Consider the following 25842-nt stretch of genomic DNA (forward strand, 5'->3'; position numbering starts at 1 on the left):
ACGCGGTAATAATTTATCGGAATGGTCTAATGCACCACCGTGTTCTGATCCAATTTGTAGACACAAGACGGTTTATTTAAGCGGCTGTGGCGGGTCAGGAAAGACGACTCGGGCAATTGAATTATTTCGAACGCGGGCAAGTATAATCGTGCTTACACCGACCCATAGACTAGCGCGAGAGATAAAACAACGAAATGTTGACGCCGTTACTTATCACAGCTTTTTTCGATACAGCGGCGGTGAGTGGACTCCTGATCGAATGGGTGAAAAATTTATTCCTGAGGTTATCATCTGGGACGAAATATGTACTGTTTCGTTAGATACTTTACAAATGTTTCTTGAGTGGTTGCTGCGCGCGAATACAGCGGTAATCATGTGTGGGGACCATGGCCAACCACCACCATTTGTCGGCGAGGGTCCACATGAGTGGTTGAGCGGGTTCGTAGACTATTATGAAGAAACCGATACTGATTACCGAGCACTTGATGAACAACTGCGCGAGGTTAAAAAACTAATCAGATTACAGCCGGATAAAATTCAATGTGAAATAATCCGCGAGGTGATTCCGGAAACGCCGTTGAATGAATTCTGGGAAACATGGAGACCAAACGATTTGATTGTAGCGAGTAGAAAGATAGTCAGAGACACACTTCAGCGGAAATTGTTTGCGTTGCATAAGGAAAAGTTTCCAACGCGTCCAGTGCCGTTATGTTATAGACCCGCGGACACACGGCAGCAGAACATTGAAGTTGAAATCCCGGGCCCGACAGCGTCAGGGACAAAAAAACAAATTCTCGTGCTGAATGATATCGTGCTCGTTGATATCAGCGTCGTCGAGGACGCGCTACGTGCTAATAAATCCCCGTGGACGCTAGGATACGCAACAACAATACATTCCTCGCAGGGACTAACCATCACGGACACAATTGTTTGGATGGTTGATAATCGCATCGAATGGTCGAATCTAGTCTATCTTGCAGTGTCCCGAGTACGAAGGATAAATCAGCTTCGAAGAATTGTTATTGACGGAGTCAGTGACGAAGCCAGTGACGGAGTCATCGATGCAAGCGTCATTGATAGAAAACTCTCGGGTTACCGCCAACAGGATAAAAAAAAAACAGCGGCGTTTTGATATTGATGCCGAATTAATAATTGCGTTACGACAACAACAGAATAATCACTGCGCGAGTTGTAATTGTGTAATGCGCTGGCGTTATTCGGATAAAGACGCTCGCCAATTTACCGTGGACAGGATCGATAACAGTCTCGGTCATGTCAAAAACAATGTGAGGTTGACATGTCTTGAGTGCAATAGACACAACGGCGCTAGTTAAGACCACGCGGGGGTAATTGAGTATCGTCAGGTATCACTTGTAGTTGTTCGCGTGTAAATCTGCGCTGAGGAGCAGTTGAATCCAGTCTGTAGATCGGTGGTCTACCAGTTGATCGTGTTATCGTTGATATGTTATGTGTGGTAACACTCCAAATAGGATCAGTAGCTCTTTTTTTACCGCCTTCAAGCTCTCCTGGTTCATATAGATATCTCACGGTGACATCGCCAAGAATCGGCTTGGAAACGCTATTTATTTTTGATTTTCCGGGTATATACTCGTATTTAATCGCGTCGCTGGGCTTCATGTTGATTGCTCGGGTAATCTCGTTATTTAACGCTGCAATTACACCTGGCAACCTTTTAACCCATTCACGAGATCGTTTTTCTTGGATGAATTCCTTCGCGTATTGATATCCAAATAACCGTTCAGCGAGAGTCCGATTGAATCGTTCAACAATTGCCTGATCACGATGTAGCGCAGTATGACCTCGTCGTATCGCGACGCTATGATGTTTCGGCGTTGATAAAACAGCGCCGCGAAATTCACTACCGGGATCAACTTGTAATAGATTTGGCCAGCGCAGAGGACCTCTTCGATAAATTCTTTCAAACGCATCGGCTACTTCAGTTGCTGACTTTGTTTTTAACGGCTCCGCTTGTTTGTATCGACTCGCAACATCAACTACGGTTAGCGCGTATTTGTAACCGTTGTCATGCGGCAGAAATAGTATATCAGCCTGATGAACTTCATTAGGTACGCTAACATCAAAGCGCGAGAAGTTGATTTGTTTAGGCGGTGGTAGATAGATTTGCCATATAGCCTGTTTGGACAACCAATTAGCCGCAGTGGCCCTCGTTACTTTTGCAGCGCTTGCAAGCTTACCAATTGCGGCCTTCCCTTTCCAGTATCCCCTCGGAGAATAATAGATGGATTCCATGTTGTTATTATAAACGCTAGCGTTTTCAATTACCAGCGCGAGAAGCTCCGCTTCCAATCATTAATTTACCTTTCATAGCCGATTTTACCAACCATGAGGCCAATTTTTCCTTGAAGGATTTATCAGGAATAGCATTTAGCGCGTGAATTAATTTTACGTCCGCGATATGACGCTGTTGCAGATCGCTACTTTTGTAAGCAACATCATGAGCATGACACGCCTTATCGATAGCGTTTATTGGATACTCACCGGGTTTGGGCTGATTTTGATCATCGAGTCTGATATCTAATCGCGTTCCGGGGCCACAGTAGCTATATCCTGGGAGGTGTTTTTCTCCTGGATACTTTGCCCACGGGGGTCCGGGGAGTTTTGATAACTTGGCTGCAATATCACCTCCTCGCTTTTTTTTAAAACATCTCCGGGTCTAATAGAAATAAATCTAAATTTCTTTGTACCGCATTGTACACACTTGCCAGTAAGCGCCGATCTGTTATTTCTTGTTGTAACGGTTGTCATATCATTTGTGCCAGTACGCACTCTACACTTTACACAATATAGATCCATAATTTATGTATAGAGACATGAATATAATTGACTTTTCAGCGACTAAAACAAGGGAACCATTTAAGCATGTTGCAGCGCTACCAAACTCGATCCGGATGATTATCATCGGACCATCTGGATCCGGCAAGACGCAATTGTTACTTAATTTAATAATGAGATGGATGAAGTGGGATAAGTTGTATTTGGTTGCTCCTAGCGTAGATGATCAACGATGCTACGAGGTGTTGAAAGATTTCAACGAGAATGCATCAGCGATCGCTAAAAAAAATGTCATTGAGTTTATTACGGATATCAATGATGCACCAGGTATTGATGATATTGATGGCGACGTTAACAATCTAGTCGTGTACGATGATGTTATGTTAGACAATCAAAAAAACCCAGCTAGGATATTTTCCAGAGGCAGGCATAAAAACACTGACGTGATATATGTCACTCAACGATACACTCAGATTCCAAAAGTAATCAGAGATAACTGTAATATTCTTGCTGTGTTCAACGGCGTTGATACACACACGCTACGAAATATTTGGCAGACATGGTGCGGCGGTGACATGGACTTTAATGTTTTTCGAAACTTTTTTAGTCATTCTCAGTCGACCCCACATGGATTTGTAACGATAAATTTACATGATCCTCGGACACGATATCGTATCGGACTTGACCAAATATTCGGTTAGTTGTAAATAATTTTCATTGTAAATAACCACTTAGCAGCAGAGGGGGCGATGACATCGACGCGGTCGTCGATGTGCTTACCGGACGCTGACGACGCTGGGGATCGGCGCGCAGAAAGTATTAATTAAACCAAATGACGACGCGTCGACCCCCCAACGACGTCGTCGTTTTTTTTTTACCAGGCGCTGACGACACTAGATCGTTGAGTGCAGAAAGTAATAATTAAGCAAAATAACGATTGGACAAAATGTCCGATTCGCCCCCTCTGCTGCTGGGGCCCCGAGTGGCCGAGTGGTCTAAAGCGCTCTCCTTTACGGATCACTGCCATCTCACCTCTGTCTGCGTGGGTTCGAGTCTCGGATTCGGCTAATGTGGGTATGTGAGAAAGCTTGCCAGTAGCTTCTCGAGGGTCGGTGGTTCTTTCTGGGGATTTCCCGGGTTCTTCCTCCACCATTAATACTGGCCGCCATGTATAGCCTATCGTGTGCTGAAAAATGGCGTTAAACCCTACAACAACATCAACAACAACGACAGAGAGTGGATAGTTTTACAAGCTTGTTTGACAGAGAGTGGATAGTTTTACAAGCTTGTTTGATAGATAGTGGATAGTTTTACAAGCTTGTTTGACAGATAATGTTTATTTTGCTGCACAAGCCTCATTCGAAACAGTCTTTCGAAAATCTTATGAAAGAAAATAAGGCAGGAAGGGAAAACAGTGATATGCAAAAGTCCTAGCCACCTGTGACATCCATCCTGTGAACTTTAAAAAGTATGAGTGTCTCGTTATCGTGTATTTTGATCAACGATATGTATAATTCGGCAGCTGCATTTAATGTTGGAACAGCTTATAGAATGAATTCCTAATTTTGTCAGAATAGACTATACTCTCGGTTCATTCATACACCGGATATCACGTGGTCAGATTAAAAAGTCCCCAAAAAAGGTGGCCAGAATCATTGTGATGACTGAAATGTTGAAGTGCCTTAATTCAATTACAGTAAGTTATTCAAGTTTAAATCACAACCGATTGCAGCACTTGGTCTATTTATGTATGGTATATACCGAGATTTTATTTACTTGTAGTCAAAAGCGCAAAATTGTATTCGATGAGATTGCGTAGGCCTACTTATATTGCCAATTTTCTGCAGTCACATTGTCACATTTTCAGTACAGGATACATATAATTAGTTTGGAGGACCGTTTACTTTTATCATGGAATTAGTCTGATATAAAAATGACATATATTAGCTGTTATTAATGGTATATGTTTTCTGTTCCAAGACACTGAGAGTCTTTGAAGGATAACCTAAAACTGACGGTTGATTACCCCCCCCCCCCCGTACACGTTTCTGTCAGTAAAAACGGTGTTCAGGAGGAGTTGTAGATAATTATCCCCTTTTTACAGACAGAAATGAGTGCATGTGGTTTATCTACATCCTGGTACAAGATGCTGTTTTTTTTTTGTAATGACTGAGCAACATTGATAAGTAAAAAATGAACTACAGCAGTACTGTTGACAAAGACAAGTAATGCATATTTTAGTTGTATTCTGATTTGTGTGACACATTGTTTGCATACATAACTATATGTGTAAAGAAGTAGCCATTGAGTAAAGGTATGGTTGTACCTCTGTTCTTTCAGTACCAAACTCTCCAACATCTAGCATGACAAAGCACCAGACAATCTATACTAGCAGTGCTCTCAGACACAGGCCCAGGGTAGCTTTACAATGTAAGGTGCCTTGCTTGATATTTGTGTTTTTGGGGTCTTACTGCCTAAATAATGGTGTTGTGTAGTATATTTGGAATGAGAAGTAAAATTTTCAGGAATATCTTACACACTTGGCAGCTTGTACCAATGCTTTCTATAAGTTAAAGCCATATTGCTTTAGTCAGACTTTATTTCTTCAGATATCTTTTTTCTAACAAATTCAATTTCTCACACAAGCAAATGGATGTGTTTTCAAGTCCATTGATGTATATTTCAGTTGGCTGGAATGCAATGGAAGCTGGGAATGCCAAAATGGGTTAAGAAGATGATAACTGTTTTTGATATTATTTGTCGCACAACATTGCAACTACTTTACTTCAAATATGAGAAGAAATCAACAAGTTCATATTAAATTGATTTATGTGTTTATTTAGATTTCCAAATATTTAAAGCAAAGCATTATTTTCCTCCGGGTCCTGGTGTCTGCCATTGTCAAGTTGCTCTATCAATGTCCTTCTTACTTGTTGGATCAGCAGGTGATGTTCATTAGCATCTGAAGCATGTCTTGGTTTATACAGTTTCTTTTTACACTTTTGTTATTGTTCGTACATGCCATCTAATATGTTGAAGCAGTGTTTGCATTATGCTCCTCTAAGCAATTGACCACTCGGTTATTATGCATAAAACATATTGAACAATGCAATAGCAATTAAACAGGACAAAAACATAAATAGATCAAATTAAGTATTGCTCTTTAAAATTGTTGGTCTTTCCTTTTTTATCGCAACTCTGCTGAAGGACAGCTGATTTTTAATCAGTGACTCAAAGCCATCATGAACCACATTTGTTCCCTTCATTATTTAAAATACCTCAAAAAAACAACCACAATGAACCTAAACTTTCCAGATTGCAATAGTAAAGTAATCAAGTTACCAGCTTGTTGTATATAATTTTATCATACTGTAGAATCATAAGTATGTTAAAGCCAATCGAGCTCTAATTATTGGTCATCCAGGAAATCTATTTGTAGATCAAATACTTCACTTTGTACACAAAGTTTTCAGTTTTTGATAGAAGTATGATAAGTAGACAATCTTCATAAGGAGATTACAATCAAATAACCACCCCCTGTTACTGGCTAATGAGCAAGTATCACACTTGTGGTACAATCAGAGGGTGGTCACATGGGGAAAACGAGTAAGAGATTAAGGTCAAACATTCACTGGAAGAGGCAGGACTCTGCTTGGCACTGAACAAGTACATGTATGCATTAAATTTGTGGGTTATTAAAAGGATTGTCAACTTGAAAACAAAGTGACTGCTGCCTTTACTAGCCAAGGGCTTATGGGTCCACGTGTCCTGGCAGAAAACTTGGGAAATGTCACTTTGGAATTAAATCTAACATAAGGAAAAAGAAAATACGGCTTAAATTGAAACTTATTGCAGAAAATAAAGTTATGAGGAAAAATAAAACTATTACTTATAAAAATGGTACTAGCAGCTGCCACTCTTGGTGCTTAACATTAAGAAGTTAGAGTTAGAACTGGTCAGCCTGGTGTCAGGATAATGTGACTGTGTGTTATATGTCTGGCATAATATTCTAGTGCTAGGCATTACTTTAAACTGCCACACTGCTGACATTGTAGTGATATGACTAAAATTGTTAAAGCTACATAAAATATACAACAATACACACACACACCATTTTTAAATGGTCACAAACATAAGAACAGATGGCTGAAAAAGGAGGCAAGATTTATGGAATGTTGAAATACGTTGCATTAAAATGCATTATACAGATGTTAAAATATTACATTTCTGTTTCGATTACATGGTCTTGCCGATTATTTTGTATTACAGTGGAACCTGTCTTGAAAGACCACCTGTTCTGCCAAAACATAATGGTCTCTCATGACAGGTGGTCTCTCATAACAGGTTATAACACTATATAATCTCTAAATCTGTACATGGAGAACCGGATCTCTCAAGACAGGCAGTCTCTCATAGCAGTGGTCTCTCAAGACAGGTTTTACTGTATATGAATATGCACACTATAGAAACTGTTCTAATTAGTTTTTATTAAGTACGTTCTTATTTAGCAAAATACTTTGCTGCTTTATTATGAGAATTAGGTCTCAGGAATTTGTCAATATTTTTTACATGCTACGATCTGCAATGCACTGGTTACAAATTGTCATTAATGATGCAAATTAGGTGAATATCATAACCCAAATGCTTGTTATAAAATGTTGGATGAATATCATAACCCAAATGCATGTTATAAAATGTTGGATGAATATCATAACCCAAATGCATATTATGAAATGTTGGATGAATATCATAACCCAAATGCATGTTATAAAATGTTGGATGAATATCATAACCCAAATGCATGCTATAAAATATTGGATGAATATCATAACCCAAATGCATGTTATAAAATGTTGGATGAATATCATAACCCAAATGCATCTTATAAAATGTTGGATGAATATCATAACCCAGATGTATGTTATAAAATGTTGAATGAATATCATAACCCAAATGCATGTTATAAAATGTTGCATGAATATCATAACCCAAATGCATGTTATAAAATGTTGGATGAATATCATAACCCAGATGTATGTTATAAAATGTTGAATGAATATCATAACCCAAATGCATGTTATAAAATGTTGGATGAATATCATAACCCAAATGCATGTTATAAAGTGTTGGATGAATATCATAACCCAAATGCAGTTTATAAAATGTTGGATGAATATCATAACCCAAATGCATCTTATAAAATGTTGGATGAATATCATAACCCAAATGCATGTTATGAAATGTTGGATGAATATCATAACCCAAATACATGTTATAAAATGTTGGATGAATATCATAACCCAAATGCAGTTTATAAAATGTTGGATGAATATCATAACCCAAATGCATGTTATAAAATGTTGAATGAATATCATAACCCAAATGCATGTTATAAAATGTTGGATCAATATCATAACCCAAATGCATGTTATAAAATATTGGATGAATATCATAACCCAAATGCATGTTATAAAATGTTGAATGAATATCATAACCCAAATGCATGTTATAAAATGTTGGATGAATATCATAACCCAAATGCATCTTATAAAATGTTGAATGAATATCATAACCCAAATGCATGTTATAAAATGTTGGATGAATATCATAACCCAAATGCATCTTATAAAATGTTGAATGAATATCATAACCCAAATGCATGTTATAAAATGTTGGATGAATATCATAACCCAAATGCATCTTATAAAATGTTGAATGAATATCATAACCCAAATGCATGTTATAAAATGTTGGATGAATATCATAACCCAAATGCATCTTATAAAATGTTGAATGAATATCATAACCCAAATGCATGTTATAAAATGTTGGATGAATATCATAACCCAAATGCATCTTATAAAATGTTGAATGAATATCATAACCCAAATGCATGTTATAAAATGTTGGATGAATATCATAACCCAAATGCATCTTATAAAATGTTGGATGAATATCATAACCCAAATGCATCTTATAAAATGTTGGATGAATATCATAACCCAAATGCATGTTATAAAATGTTGAATGAATATCGTAACCCAAATGCATGTTATAATAATAATAATAATAATAAAGACTTTATTTAGAGAAGGTAACTCAGTTAGTTACAGAACTAATCTACCTTGAGGCCTTCTATCTGTTATGTACAATATATACAGTATATACAACATGATGTGAAGAGTCTGGCTTGACACTAAATAATTAAGTAATTTTAAATTTCAAAGTATCAAGCCTGGAACACATTCACAGGCATCAGTGAAAACATAAACATATATATAAAACATAAAATATAATCCTGCATTGAAATATTCAGCTATGAAAATGATGTAAAATTACAGAAAAGCAGGTGGTATTTTTTGTACTAGAACTGTTCAGTTTTTTTTTAAGATTTCATTTTAGACATTGATTGTGAAAAGATGAAATGCTAGGAGCCTGCCTTATGTCACTGGGAATGTTGTTCCATACCAGTGGACCAGTATATTGAAAACTTTTTTTAAACAATTCCTTCTTTGGCCTTGGTACAATGTAATTTTTTCTTCTTATGGACCTTAAATTTGGAGTGCCATCATCATCTCTTTGGTGAAAGATATTGCTTAGATAGACAGGAATGTCTTTTCTGGATACTTTATACATCAATTTGGCCTTTCTAAGAAATATTCTTTCATGTATTGTTAAAATCTTTATATTATTCATTGCATCCTGAAAATTGTCTATACTTTGATCTAGAATTAAATGGCAAGCCCTCTTTTGGAGCCTTAAAAGTGTTGTTATGTTTGAATTAGAGGTATTACCCCAAATTACATTACAGTAGTCCAGATATGGCTGAATATAACTTTTATAAAAGATGACCCTATACTGAAGAGGAATGTATGTTTTGATTTTCCTCAATAGCCAAAGATAAGAGTTAACCTTTTTTGAAATATGTTTAATGTGAATAGACCAAGTAAGATTGTTATCCACGAATACACCAAGAATTTTATCTTGAGAGGTCATATTGAGGCTCACAGTGTCGAATAGAACCTGGAGTTTGTCGCTATCTAGCCTTGCTCGTTTTTGTTGTGTTGTAATTAGTAGGGCTTTCGTTTTTTCTGTATTTATGATCATACTGTTTTCCTTGTACCATACTTGAAGTCTGTTGAGAGCATCTTGTAAGTTATTTTCAAGTACTGTTTTGCTTTTATCAATCTCAGACAGTGTATTATCATCTGCATAAAGGTCAGTGGAAGAAACTGAAGTTCCAATCTTAAGAGGTAAATCATTGATAAATAGTATGAATAAGAGAGGCCCAAGGATAGAGCCTTGTGGTATTCCACAATTAATATTTTTACTTTCAGAAAGTTGACCATTTAAAGATACTTTTTGCACTCTGTCAGTTAAGTAAGAAGTAAACCAGTTTAGGGAGTTTTCATGGCGTTGATAGATTTTTAGTTTTTCAAGCAAAATTTCATGGTCTACAAGATCAAAAGTTTTACGAAAATCAACCATAATAGTGCCTACAATTTCTCCTTGATCAAATGCTTTCAGCCATTTATCAATCAAAGATACAAGTGCAGTTTCACAGGAGTGATTCTGGCGAAAGCCAGACTGATTATCATGAATAAGATTATAAGTGTTTAGATAGTTGAGAAAAGAATCATGTACATGTTTTTCTAGTAATTTGGAGAGACAAGGAAGGATAGAGATGGGTCTGTAGTTATTTACATCCTCTTTTGTTCCTGCTTTATGCAATGGTATAACCTTGGCAGTTTTCCATGTTTGTGGAAATTTATTAGACCTAATACTTTCATTGCAAATGAAAGCTATGCTCTCTACAATTGCATGTGCAGCTACCTTTAGTAGCCTTGGTCCAATCATATCAAGTCCTGTAGCTTTACAATCATCCATTTTTGTTATATATTTCAACCCAAATTCAGGACTCATTTCAGGAATTTCAAACTTTATATTGTTTGGTAGTTTTTTCGCACAAAAATGTTTGAGTTCCAGATGATCAGATGAAGTTCTGGGTTCTTTAAGTTTTTCAGCAATTTGAACAAAAAAGTTGTTAAAAATATTTGAGATGTCAGCTGGATTATCAGTGTAAATGCCCTCATGATTGAGGGATAAAATTTCAGCTTTACTCTTAATTTGCCTGCACCAAACCCTGTAAACACTTTCCAGATAGCTTTGGGATTATTTTGGTTTTCATCAAGCACTTTTTTATAGTGCGCTTGTTTGGCTTGATGTATCATTTTATTAACTTTATTCCTCCAAACTCTATATTCAGTTTGATTTCCTACTGATTTTAGCTGGTCTCTTTGCTTTATTGCTTCTAAAATATCTGGGGAGATCCAGCCTGGCTGGTGGTCTTTCTTTATCCTGTGTGTTTTTAAAGGGGCATGCTTGTTTACTATACTGATGAACAGATCTGTCCAAGTATCTAAAACATCATCAATATCTTCAAAGATTTGGACTGTATTCCATGGAATCTGTTTCAGATCTTCTAGGAATTTAACAGGATCAAAGTTTTGAAAGGATCTATAAGTAATGGATATTATTTGTTTTTTGATTTGCCATTGACTTTACGTGTTTGAAACAAATGAAATGTTGGATGAATATCATACCCCAAATGCATGTTATAAAATGTTGGATGAATATCATAACCCAAATGCATGTTATAAAATGTTGGATGAATATCATAACCCAAATGCATATTATGAAATGTTGGATGAATATCATAACCCAAATGCATATTATGAAATGTTGGATGAATATCATAACCCAAATGCATATTATGAAATGTTGGATGAATATCATAACCCAAATGCATCTTATAAAATGTTGGATGAATATCATAACCCAAATGCATTTTATAAAATGTTGGATGAATATCATAACCCAAATGCATGTTATAAAATGTTGGATGAATATCATAACCCAAATGCATATTATGAAATGTTGGATGAATATCATAACCCAAATGCATATTATGAAATGTTGGATGAATATCATAACCCAAATGCATATTATGAAATGTTGGATGAATATCATAACCCAAATGCATATTATGAAATGTTGGATGAATATCATAACCCAAATGCATCTTATAAAATGTTGGATGAATATCATAACCCAAATGCATTTTATAAAATGTTGGATGAATATCATAACCCAAATGCATCTTATAAAATGTTGGATGAATATCATAACCCAAATGCATGTTATAAAATGTTGAATGAATATCATAACCCAAATGCATCTTATAAAATGTTGCATGAATATCATAACCCAAATGCATCTTATAAAATGTTGGATGAATATCATAACCCAAATGCATGTTATAAAATGTTGAAAGCACTAGTTGAAGATAGATCACTTGGATATTCATGTGAGACATCATTAGTCTAAATTTATGTCATAAATTTGTAATTTGAGATTTTTGCACCCTTGATTGCAAATTCTTGTATGATTCAGATAAGATATATGTACATGTGGTTTATATATTTCAGGAACACAGATGGTTCAAGGACAGATTTCCATGATGCAGAGTATTAAAGTCCCGTGTTATCTCTTGCTTCTGCTGGAGTGTACTTTGTACACAGCTGTCCTAGCACTTCGCAAACGATGTCCCCCTTCAGAGTATTTTGACACAAAATTAACAAGTTGTGAGCCATGTAAAACATGTCCCAGGAACATGCAGACTCTTGTTTGGTGTGGAACAGATCATGATACGGTCTGTGGCAAATCCAATAAACAGTGGCAATTTCTGAATAATAATAAACTGCTGGTAGAAGATGTTGAAAGTCCACAGTATGTCAACATTGATACAACAGCACAGAAAGAATTACTAGATGTGCCTGTCCCACCAGAGGTCCTTTCAAAAGACAGTTCATCCTATTGGAGAAGTCTTGCTTTTGCTTTGATTGGGATTCTTTGTGCCATGGTGCTACTTACTGGATTCATATTCTTGATGTACTGTCGTTTTTGTCGTCATGTGAAGGAGTCTACAAATTGTGATGAAGGAGGTAGGTCAAATAAAAAGACACAAATATTCACACATCACCTAATAGCAACAATACTGCAGTCATCAACTTTGTAAAGGGGCTCCAGTCATTAACTGTGTTGTTGGAAGAAGTCCTTATAGTGTTTTCTTAGCATTTCAGCACTGTAGTCCCATCAAGAGTCCATATGCTAGTTATATAGCACTTCTGAAGAAAAAAACAAGAATTCCAAACCTATTTTCATGCACTTATGAGTACCAGAGAGTGACCCTGTGGGGTCAAAGAAAACCTTGTGCAATTTAGAAACATATTCTCAATAGAAGCCTGCAGCTTCCTTTTTGCAGTGGTACATTTTTTTCATTCTTAAATATTTCAAATTATAATGATTTAGACAAAAAAAAATTAAATCACATTTATGTAAAAGCAGTGAGAAAGGCTAGATCTGGAACTTGAAGCAATAGAAACACATTGTAATAAAAGTTTTATAAGCTTTAAAATGACAAAGATGGATTTACTACATATTTTGTAATTTTCAGATGATGTTGAAAGTGGTTATGTTGTGATCCATAAATTCCCACCAGCTGTCTATCAAGTGAGTCCACCTTCATCACCAGAAGTATCTGTTCCCAGAGGACCCGTTCGGCCATTGCGGGTCTACAGAAATTACCGTCCAAAGCGCAGACTTTTAAATGAATATGTGGATGATGTGTTTGAATCAGAGGACAGTGCTGGTTCACTCTCACTCAGGTTGCCACTTGAAACCATTCCAGAAAAATCTGACAGTGATGGGACAGCAAGTGGAGGAAACGACTAACAGGTTATTTATCATGAGAAAGCAACATTCTCATGAGGTTTGTGTAAACATTTACTGTGTAAAGAAATTTTTGTATTTAATTTCTTTTAATTTATGAATGCTTTTTGACTTTTCAGATTCATTTGTTGTATTGTTTTACAATAGTTATAGTCATTTTATGTCTTAAGTTTTTAGCTCTCCTTGTGTTATGGCCATATCAGCTTCAGTGCTCCCTCATTATAACACTGTTCATGGGAACCATACAAGTGGACAACTGTATATTGAGGTAGTTTATACATAATATTATTATGAAAGAATAACATTGGATCCATGACCATGCCTGCCTTATACTGTGGTATGTTTAATGAGGGAATGCTGTAATTGTGTAGCCATGTCAGCCATATTGGATCCATCATGCATTTTGCAATGTGCATCCATTATAAACTTTGCCTTATAGATTGGAGTCAGATTTTTCATATAGCTTGTTGGTATCAAGGTCTGTAATTTCTAACCATGCTCTTGATTTTTTTTCAAAATAGCCAACGTTATTTAGGTAGCATTATAATTCCATTGTATTTTAATGACTATTTTTGACTGAATTTTTTAATGACAATACCAGCATTGTGTTCTCTTATGCCTGTAAAGATAATGTTCATCTACCAAGAAACATCGAAAGAAGCATGAATGCAGTGACTAATAAAAACTTCAAAAGCATTTGTTAATCTTTTTAGATGTTTGATATATCATTATATAATATATAATGTTATAAAAAAAACTTACCTACCTAACCTAATTTTAAATTGGTGCAATAGGAAACATTATTTTTTTTACTTTTATGTCATGTCATGAGTATTTGGATCAATCTCAGCATCCTACGTCATGTCATGGGTATTTGGATCAATCTCATCATCCTATGTCATGTCATGGGTCTTTGGATTAATCTCATCATCCTATGTCATGTCATGAGTATTTGGATCAATCTCATCATCCTATGTCATGCCATGGGTATTTCGATCAATCTCATCGTCCTATGTCCTGTCATTAGTATTTGGATCAATCTCACCATCCTATGTCATGTCATGGGTATTTGGATCATCCTATGTCATGTCATGGGTATTTGGATTAATCTCATCATCCTATGTCATGTCATGGGTATTTGGATTAATCTCATCATCCTATGTCATGTCATGGGTATTTGGATCATCCTATGTCATGTCATGGGTATTTGGATTAATCTCATCATCCTATGTCATGTCATGGGTTTTTGGATTAATCTCATCATCCTATGTCATGTCATGAGTATTTGGATCAATCTCATCATCCTATGTCATGCCATGGGTATTTTAATCAATCTCATCATCCTATGTCACATCATTAGTATTTGGATCAATCTCACCATCCTATGTCATGTCATGGGTATTTGGATCATCCTATGTCATGTCATTGATATTTGGATTAATCTCATCATCCTATGTCATGTCATGAGTATTTGGATCAATCTCATCATCCTATGTCATGTCATGGGTATTTGGATCAATCTCATCATCCTATGTCATGTCATGGGTATTTGGATCAATCTCATCATCCTATGTCATGTCATGGGTATTTGGATCATCCTATGTCATGTCATGGGTATTTTGATCAATCTCATCATCCTATGTCATGTCATGGGTATTTGGATCAATCTCATCATCCTATGTCACATCATTAGTATTTGGATCAATCTCACCATCCTATGTCATGTCATGGGTATTTGGATTAATCTCATCATCCTATGTCATGTCATGGGTATTTGGATCAATCTCATCATCCTATGTCACATCATTAGTATTTGGATCAATCTCACCATCCTATGTCATGTCATGGGTATTTGGATCAATCTCATCATCCTATGTCATGTCATGGGTATTTGGATCAATCTCATCATCCTATGTCATTTCATGGGAATTTGGATCAGTCTCAACATCCTATGTCATGTCACTGTGGTCACTTTTGGGTTTTACAGCAACCAGCATTATATCTTGGTCAACTGTTTTTTTGTTTGTTTTTTAAAGTGTTTTTAAATAATCTGAGTAGACGGGCAAAAAAACAAGATGTAATAGTTGTTGTTACTTTAGTTTCTTTGTGTTACGTTATTTTAACAAATGTTTCTTGCAAAGAGACAGAAAATTTGCCTGGAATTAAGCATGTTTATCAAAACCTATTCAAAGCAAGTTGTGGCTTATATACACATTAAACAGTTGTTGTGATTGGCTTATATATAAAGCTACTGCTAGAAGCTTCAGAGTATCTTGCATGTGTGGGATAAAGGATGATGAGATAGGAGATAGTGGCTCTAGTTTGAAAGACTGCTTTACCATTTCTGAGTAGCAGGGTAGCATCAGAAGTTAACTCCAGGATGTAGTTTGAATCCTAATAAATTTGAAACAAACATAATTTTTCAGCCTACATTGCACATTCACAATTTAAATAATTTACATGTAAAATGTTAGCATAACTTATTTCATGCTGATTCAGATATAGATAGTACCTTTGATTATAAAACTCAGGTGTATGTACTTCTAAATGTGTAAGACAAAGTTTCATTTGTTTGACCTGCTTTTTAATAAGCTTTCTGAACACAAAACTGAAAGTACTAACTTACTCAGTGTCAAAAACTTTGACATTCAGTAAATGTAATAGTAACAAAATCAGATCTATACAATTGTAACAAAATCAGATTTATACAATTGTAACAAAATCAGATCTTTACAATTGTAACAAAATCAGATCTATACAATTGTCAGAATCTCAAAACTTATATTTTACAAAATTTGGTCTTGATAATTTTCTGTTCCTATTTTAAACGATAATACTTTTATTGGAAATATGATAATAAAGAGTTCCACTGACGAAGTTTGTTCAGGAGGACTGCTGTACATTGGTTAAGAATAACAAAACTTGTTAGATTCTAATATTGTGTTGCTAATAAAGATAACAGTTTTTTAATAGCCAATTTCTAGAAAGACTAAGCATGTCCATTTCTTTCGTTTTGAATAAACAAATTATCCCACTATACGGTTATCTTATTCATTAAATGAGAACTTTTTCAGTCTTAGCAAGCTTGAGGTTCATTATTCATTAAATGATAACTTGTTCAGTCTTAGCAAACTTAAGGTCCATTATTCATTAAATGATAACTTGTTCAGTCTTAGCAAACTTGACGTCCATTATTCATTAAATGATAACTTGTTCAGTCTTAGCAAACTTGAGGTCCATTATTCATTAAACGATAACTTGTTCAGTCTTAGCAAACTAGATTTAGCATAGTAAATCATTTTATTTTCCAAAGTAGAACGGAGTTCAATTTTTCATAATAAGAAGTAAATATCAATTTTGCAATTTACATACATTTCTATTAAAGAAATGCTTTTATGAGTTTTAACATTTCTCAATTAAATCTTCATTCATTCAGTTGGGTCTTATTAATTAGAAGTTGTCAGTAACACAGAAGCACATATGATGTTCAGGCAGGTAAAGCCATACCTCATGCTTTCTTTGTTATGAAAAAAGTAGAGTCTTATTACATGTATTGTCATTTAAAAGAAAAGAACACTTTATATATTAAGATCTCACTTGAACTTGTTGTGCTTAAGTCCATTTGTCATCTTTATTTTCCCCCATAAGTTTGTTAGGTTTTATTTGTGTTTCTGTTGTGCAGCAACACTTCTGAAGGTTATAAAACACAGTCAAGTGTCTTGTTCATGGATACACCATATTAGTTGATCTGGGGTGATCCAATTTTGCAAATTGTTCCTGCTTGTTGTCAGTCCTACACTGTAGCCACTGTGCCAACCTGGCAAGTATCATCTCTGCATGTTAACTTTACAGCAACTTATTGGATTGTAACCAAATTTGTATAACACTTTACATTGTTAGGTTTTTAAAGAATTCGATTTTCAGTCATTATTTGTAAATATTTACATGGCTTGTGGCCCCCAATTGCGCAACTTTTCATTTAAGCACAATAACTTTCCAAATGATTGTTGGATTTAACAAATTTTTGGTATGCATATATGTATTGATGAGACTATTGAAAGAGCTTGGTTTTAAGTATTTCACATCATCATTTGCAGGAGTTATGCCCCCTGCCACCCATTATGATTTGACTTTAGGTCTTACTGAAATGACCCTTAAATTAGGGACTTGCGGAATACTAACAAAAATTAAGAAAATATGATCATTGCAATCAAATGTAGATGCTGGCTTGTCCATGTTTGACCTGGATCTGGCTTTTATATTAGACTCATTGGAGTTGATCAGGCATCCAGACTAACTTTACATGAGTAACTTTAAACTGTCTATATTTTTCATGCAAAACTCCAGTAATATTAAGCTGTAGCTCACATAGAGTTTCTAAAAATGGCCTCCAGAGAAAGAAAACACGACTAAAGAAAGAAAAGACAAATAAGCCTGTTAAAAGGTTTACACAGCACACTAAAGAAAAATAAAGACAAATAAGTCTGTTAAAAGGTTTACACAGCACACTGAAGAAAAAAAAGACAAATAAGCCTGTTAAAAGGTTTAAACAGTAAGTACTTAAAAACAAAAAAGGAATATTCAGATTCATGTAGAAAAGAAATGGGAAAGGCAACGATTTCATTTATTGGTCACAATGTATTGATTTGAATATGACTCTAGTCCTGAGACATTAAAGCTGTTGCCAGACGAATATTTTAAAAAAAACTAAAAATTATGTCAGGTTAGGAAAAAACTTTTGGGCTCCATGGGGATTGGAACTGCAGTTTCTGCATCTGTTTAAATGCATGATTTTGAACAATAGCTATACATGATATTTTTATATCTTATTGAAAATTGGTTCAATCCAGCCTGGTTTTATCCGTTAAATTACATGATAGGGTGTGGCTTTAAAAAATATCACTTATCCTGCCCATGCCCAGGTGTAAGTTGTCTAATAGGAAGAATATCAGCTGATACATTACTGATAAAGTCATGATAGAGCTGACAGGTTTGCTAAGTGTCTGACCACCTGACTTGCATTTACGGAGCATGACTTGACCAAAGCTTGTTGGATTTCAACAAATCTGGCCTTTAGAAATTAGATTGATGAGACCATGAATGACTTCCATCCTTTAGCAACATCATTTACAGGAGTTCTACTTCCTGACTGCCCATCATCCTGACTTTGTTGTCTACTATATATATATATATATATATATATATATATATATATATATATATATATATATATATATATATATATATTGGATTTCAACCAAATTTGGTGTGTGGCATTATGTTCAAGACATTTTGCAGGAGTTCAGTTTCCAGTGGTCCGCAACATTATTTAGAAGAGTCATGTTTCCTGATTACACAAAGAACTGACTTTGATGTCCACAACAGTCCTTTAACAAGCTTTGCTGGGTTCCAGATTTTGATTTTGTAGTTGTCTATAAAAGAAAAATATATTCCCACACTCAGCAACATAATTTACAGGAGTTCTGCCCCCCCCCCCCCCCCACCATTTGCCCAGCAACATAATCTTTGGTTTCTATAGCATAACTCTACCAGTGGTTTCTTGGATTTCAACCAAATTTGGAATGTGGCTTTATAATGATGCCTTAAATGAATTCAATTTCCATTGTTGCACAAGATTTACAGGAATTATGCTCCATGATTACCCATCTTCCTTTTTTTTTTAGTAAGGGTGTTGGATTTCAATCAAATTTGAAATGGGGATTTATATTGATGAGGTCTTGGATTGCCTGTATTCTACATTATCATTGATATCCCTAAAGGTACATTCCTTTAACTATATTATGCAACACAAGATTGAAGCTTTACCCGGCAAATTGTAGCGGATGGGACTTCTAATCATGTACTGATCTGTCTTTTTTATTCCTCATTAGATAATTTTGGGATGTAAAGACTTAGGTTCTCTACAAAAATATAAAAATATTCCAAATTGTTATTAGATCACTGACATGTTTGCATTCTATTTAAACTTGTGTTTTTTTCTTCAGAGGTTGGCATTTGTCCATAACAAACTTTGCTGACACATTCAGATTTTAAAAAAATTATTGATAAGAAACATGGACAAGAATACATATGGATATACTTTAGCTTACTAAATTTCAATACTGTAATTTAGTTCAAGTATTGTATCTGGTTGTATCATTCAGAGTATTGTATCTGAGTGTATCATTCACTTATTGTATCTGACTGTATCATTTAAGTATTGTATCAGATTGTATCATTCAGGTATTGTTTCTGATTGTATTATTCAAAGTATTGTATCTGACTAGAGTTTTGAGTCGGATACCTGTAAAATTTCAAGAGTAAATATCTTGACTTTGTTGGCAATCTCATCATACAAATTGTATGGTTGTTTCAGTCCTTTGTTTTTACCTTACCACATTGGTGCTTAATGTCTGTAGCATTAATATTTTTAAGGAATTTTTTATGCATTTATTTTCTTACACTGAATACTACAGTTCATTTCCAATATTCTAAATTACTTGTGGGGTCAAACAAGTAATCAGTACAACCTATACCTCATGTTCTTTGCAGTTGGGCCTGATTTAGAAGTGACTCTATACGGCAGTCAGCTTTAAAATGATTTACTCGTGTTAATATCTTGACCTTATTGAGTAAGGAAAATTGTAGAGGTGTTTTGAGATATAGACATTTATCTTGCATAATTAATGCATTTATTGTGTCTTTCTGGTCATGCTGTTTTTTGGTAGTCCCAGTATTTATTAGAAATAGTATGTCAGTATTAATGAGTGATATGGTATGTACACTATACTACAAGTATGTAAATCTCAGGCAATGAAGGAAATGTCATCTAGTGTAGTTGGTCATAATTTAAAGGGGTATTTGCTAATTTGCCCTTTATTAGTATCAGTATTTATTTTGGAGTTTAAAACTCCATTTTTTAATTCTGAATACTGCAAATTTTGTAACTTTTTTGTAGTAGTGATTAAGTGTTGGTAATATTCATTTTTATTGTCCACCAGTGAATGAGTGATCTACATTGTATGATAATGTAGATTTTCAAGGCACAAAGAAACACAGGTCAGTTTGATATTTTATCTGCATCCCCTTCTGGTACAGTGATGATATCCAGAAGTTGTACCATATGTGCTCGCTTATAAGTCTTGTCCAGCTACAAACAACATAGGCCCTCATCTGCCATCATATTATGTTTAAGAGATAAGGGTTTGCTTTGTTTGTTCTACTGATACTCTTGACTGATGGCATAGACCCAGATTTACCACTGAGTCTGTCTGTACAGTTTGCAGTTGGACTAGGCTTATAAGCAAGTATATGAATTATTTATCTAAACTTGAAAATATACGAAGTGCACTTTGAGTGCCAGGATGTGACTTTTAAGAAAGCTGATGGTAAAATAAATTAATTAAATTTATGATTTAAAGTGTTATTTACATGCATTCTGACATTCTTAATATTACAGTGCTCAAAAATATGATAGGCCATTCATGTTTTAGATTGGGCCTAGGCCATTCATGTTTTAGACAGGGCCTAGGCCATTCATGTTTTAGACAGGGCCTAGGCCATTCATGTTTTAGACAGGGCCTAGGCCATTCATGTTTTAGACCAGGCCTGGGCCATTCATGTTTTAGATTGGGCCCATCCTGCATTTTAAGTGAGCTGTCCGTCGGGCTTGTCAAAAATAAATTTTAAATTGCCTGATGAAACTTTGGTCACACTGATGAAATGTGTAAATGTATTTTCAAGATGTTGACATACCTGCCGTAACACGGCACATTCTAAATCAGATCACCACTCCCCTGCATGAAATTGAGATCTGATTTTAATCAGATTGAAGCATTGCGTGTCATACTAAAATACAATTTTGTACTCCGAAAACTCCTGACATGGGCATGTTTCAAGAAAACAAAATTTTCAGTAATCATAATAAAAAAGAAAGTAGTATGTATAAACAGTAAAGTCATAATTAGAGCTGATGTCAAACTATCCCTTGGGCAGTTTAAATAGCAGCAGTTAAAGGCAAAGAGTTCAGGTGTAAATCACCATTTCACATACTGTATTACTTAAAGTTCACTGAAATAGCTGGTCTGATGTGTTTGAATGATGCACTGAATGAGCCCATTGTGCTAATTTGCATAGGTAAGATCAGGAAGTGAAACAACCCATTATAGATAAATCAAAGCGATACTAGATGGTTATACAAGAACAAAAGTCATTACATATTGCCTTGAATTAGAATGTTTAAGCCATATCACAAGCATGTGAACTGCGGCAACATTTCTTTGAAGTCAGATTTTACTGGCTAATTCAAAGCATGATCATTTCATTTGTCGGAATAATGTTTCAGTGTAATTGTTTTTTGAAGATGATTTATGAAGCAATAAGCTATCAGCAAAACCCAGCAAATGTTTCAGAACTCTTGATTGGTTTTACTTTGTGAAGCACACCAGCATAGTGACGAACACTAATGACACTTGCATTACCTTCAGACTCCTTTGAACCTTATTGATTTTATATTCAGATTGTAGCAATTACAATGTTGTGTGACAATATTAAAAAGAGGAGATTTTGGGCATGTGAAAACTGTGGTCCAGGCTTGTGGAATTTGAGTTATGGCTTGTGAGTTTATTCGAGTCACCAGCCCAAGGCCTGTTTCTAAAATCTTCTTTGAGCACTGTATTAGTTTAAAATATTAGATATGCAGTTCCCCAAACAGTTGACAGATACATCCTATATCCCCAAGCAGTTGACAGATACATCCTATATCCCCAAACAGTTGACAGATACATCCTATATCCCAAAACAGTTTACAAGATACATCCTACATAGAATTTGCTTTGCCATTTCAGTTTTACATTTTCCTCTTTTGACATCGATGTGCCTTATTTCTTTTCTTTCTTTTTATCACCAGTTATCATAGGCATAATTTAAGGTTTAACATAATATTTTATTTCTGTTTTACCAGTTTAAGTGCACATACAGTGCAGTTTTACCCTGGTTGTTACTCTAGTATAGTTGGACAGAATCCATCCTTTTCATATTTATCACTATCATACATTTTGGTTGTGGTTTATTAAAAATATTTTATCTAGGTAATATTTTGTACTTTAATTTTATAAATAAATGCCAAAATGGTTTCAGATTTATACAGAGATTAAAGGTTGGATTTACCAAATGGTTGTCCTTACACTATGTTGTAATATTATTGAATAATTTGTGTAAAGTTTGACTCATACATGAGACTGAAGTTCCACTCATTTTAATACATGAGGGTGATGTTTGAAAGAAACGTATTGTTTACCTTCTTTCAGATATTATTTTTTAAAGTTTGACTACTTTCATTGGAGTAAAAAAACAATTCAGTGCATTTTGAAACATTGAATCATGCCATTCATACATTAGGTTTTATTTCTTTTACATTATACATGTAGCGATTATTTAAAACGTGTTTGTTCATTTGATGTCTGTACACTGACTGTTAAAGGGACTCTCCATATGTATGGTATGATGGAGATGTACTTTGTTTAATGACCACACCAGAATTGAAAATATTTTATATTTCTACAAAATAAATCACTGGAAAATACTGTGTCATCAATGTTGGTTGCTGTTAGAGACTACCATTGGTATCACATAATCGGATTATGTGTACAATGGCTGCATGCATACATTTGGACATTTGTGAGGCTGAAGCTAAATTAGGAAGTGTTATTTTTAATTTTCAGCCCAGATAAATCTGTTTTGATAGTTTGCTGTATCATCGTTTTGCTGTTGCTTGGGTAAACTCATCATGAACTTAAGTCCATGTTGGCAAAAAAGGCAGTCAGATGAAAATAATAAATAAATTCAGGCTTATCATGGTTAATTTTTTTATTTTATGAAGAACATTTTATTGAAGAACAGTCTTAGGTATAGTGTATGTAGCAGTAAAATGGACAGAAACCGACTTTGTGATGCAACTGATCATTCTGTGATCCTTGTGTTTTCATGTCCATATATTTTACCACTGCAATATGGTGGTACTAGACACATGGTAGATACACTTGATTTTTAAAAGTTTTTACTGAAATATTTTCTGAACTTAGTTTTCGTTTTCCATATTTATGGAGTTAACATCTGTCAGATGATATTGAGTGAAAATTACATGAACTTTCTCATTGCAATAATGTGAATTTGAAGAAATGAGATGTATTTTCATAACTTAAATCTTTTTTATGGTGCTGGTATGATTATGATTTCCACCCAACGCTTCACTTGATGGCAGTAGAAAGTAAGAAGGCCTCTGCTAGTTTATATGATGCGCAAGCAAGTCAGCAATAACATCTGTTTTTTCTGTTCAGTGTCCACAGGTAGTGAGACATCAGTTTGACTTGGTGAAATTTTTTGTTAAAGCTTTTGAAATTCTTTAAAAGTGAGGTCAATTATTGCCCTTTTTGCAGGCCAGATATAGTAACTACAGAAACCTTGTTAGTGTAATTATACAGTAGGGTTGGTGTATTTTCAATTTCCTTAAGTTCAGTTCATGTTTTGACTGCACTTGTTCAAAATAATCATTAATGACTTATTCTAAAAGTAAATTTTACAAAAATGAAATCATGGATCATATATTAGAGAGGATGATATTAGTTTTTGTCTGGACAACTTACTTATAATATCATTATGTATACACTTATAATATCATTACGTATACACTTTTAAACCTTGTTCAGAGCATTTGAATGGAACTGAAATCATGTTGGTGCTAGCATAAAAACATTATTTGGATGCAGTTTCATTTACATATGCAGATTGATTTGTAAAGTTGTTCACTCCAAGGATTTCATTGTAGTTTCTACAAAGAAAAAATAACAAAAGTACAGGCTTCAGTTCCACACATCAGTTTAAATATTATGACTTTTTTCCACAGTAATGCAGCACACAAGTTCTATCCATGTATTAGTACCTTGTACAGGTTGATGATGGACTTGTTATGATGTAGTAAATTTCAAGCATCTGTCTGATTATGAATAAGACCACATGTCAAATCTTTGATTTTGTTGTGATGAACTTTTAACAAGGAAAATAAAACATGGGTATATTGGTTAAAGTGGTATATTCAGTGCCCGAGTTATTATAGTAATGCCAAGATGGGCATCATTTTAAAACCAGAATTTACAGGGATCTTTTAGACAGTTGTATAAGAATCGTGGGTTTTCATTCTGACAGTTTTCATTGTTTGCCCTGTACTGTGCAGTTTCACCACTCTATATCTACACTACCTATGGTATAAACCATATTATGCTATCATACGTTTCTCCTACTGAGATTTTCATAATAGATTATATAGTGTGCAAGTTTATATGCAAACTGGGGATATAAATAAAAAAAATAGTGTAGGAACACTTGTACTTTATGACCTTCTCAGTTCTCTTCATGACTGAGCTATCATGTATTCTCAAGATTCATTTGGTTGACTCCAAATATTTATGTTAGGACATATTCTAAGGTAATTTACCTGGCTGTGGTCATATTCTAAGGTAGTTTACCTGGCTGTAGGACATATTCTAAGGTAATTTACCTGGCTGTGGTCATTACACCTGCTCCAGCTGCAGCATGTTTTATGACATCATATAATGTCATGTGACATACCAAATCTATTATTACCTTATCTAATATGAACTGCACTTATGGTGCTCTCTGGTAGGGTGTAGTGCCCTTGCCTTTGTCTCTGGCACTTGACCCTTCAGACAGTATAGGAGAACAGTTACATTGGAAGAACACAATAATAGAATGGTATAAAAGGTCTACATTTTTTGTTGCTTTTTTGTTTTGTTTGTCATGGTAAAAAGAATTGTTAGCTATTTAATTTTTTTTAAACTTAAAAAGTAGTTTGCCAAAGGATATGGTATATATTACTAGTATATATTTGCATTTTTCTTCACTTATATTGTATTTTAAAATTTAAGCTTTAATTTGCATCTGTTTGCTTTTACCTGATGTGTTCATCATTCAGTTCTATGTTTCATTTTATAAATTAAATAATAAAAAGATTTTGATAATCTTACGTTTCTGTCATTTAAAAAAAACAACATTTTTTATGCATATCTTGATGTTTTAACCTAATTTAACATTGTATAATTTCCATGTCCAAATATAACAGGGATCTGCTCAATGGGCATTGCAGCAAAGATAAGCCTCAAACACATTTTCATAATTATGATGTAAAAAACACATGCAAATATATTTTTTAAAATCATTTAT

At 34.6% G+C, this 25842-nt stretch overlaps 1 protein-coding gene across 1 annotated transcript; it reads left to right on the forward strand.

Moving 5' to 3' along the window:
• Window positions 1–4424: 4424 nt before the first annotated feature.
• On the forward strand, window positions 4425–25640 carry LOC149808518 (uncharacterized). The gene is made up of 3 exons (XM_089978383.1): window positions 4425–4510; window positions 12303–12818; window positions 13331–25640. Exons 2-3 carry the CDS (start codon window positions 12311–12313, stop codon window positions 13606–13608), a joined length of 786 nt encoding a protein of 261 aa, XP_089834509.1. The 5' UTR covers window positions 4425–4510; window positions 12303–12310; the 3' UTR covers window positions 13609–25640.
• Window positions 25641–25842: the final 202 nt, after the last annotated feature.

Source organism: Sinohyriopsis cumingii, chromosome 1 (assembly GCF_028554795.1).
Source record: "Sinohyriopsis cumingii isolate HCF-2022 chromosome 1, ASM2855479v2, whole genome shotgun sequence".
NCBI classification, from domain to species: domain Eukaryota; kingdom Metazoa; phylum Mollusca; class Bivalvia; order Unionida; family Unionidae; genus Sinohyriopsis; species Sinohyriopsis cumingii.

Bases quoted from the DNA above. Each gene is read 5' to 3' on its own strand.
- LOC149808518 (XM_089978383.1), top strand. From the start codon at position 12,311: ATGGTTCAAGGACAGATTTCCATGATGCAGAGTATTAAAGTCCCGTGT. The intron at 12,819-13,330 runs GTAGGTCAAATA...TGTAATTTTCAG, and splicing joins TACAAATTGTGATGAAGGAG to ATGATGTTGAAAGTGGTTAT.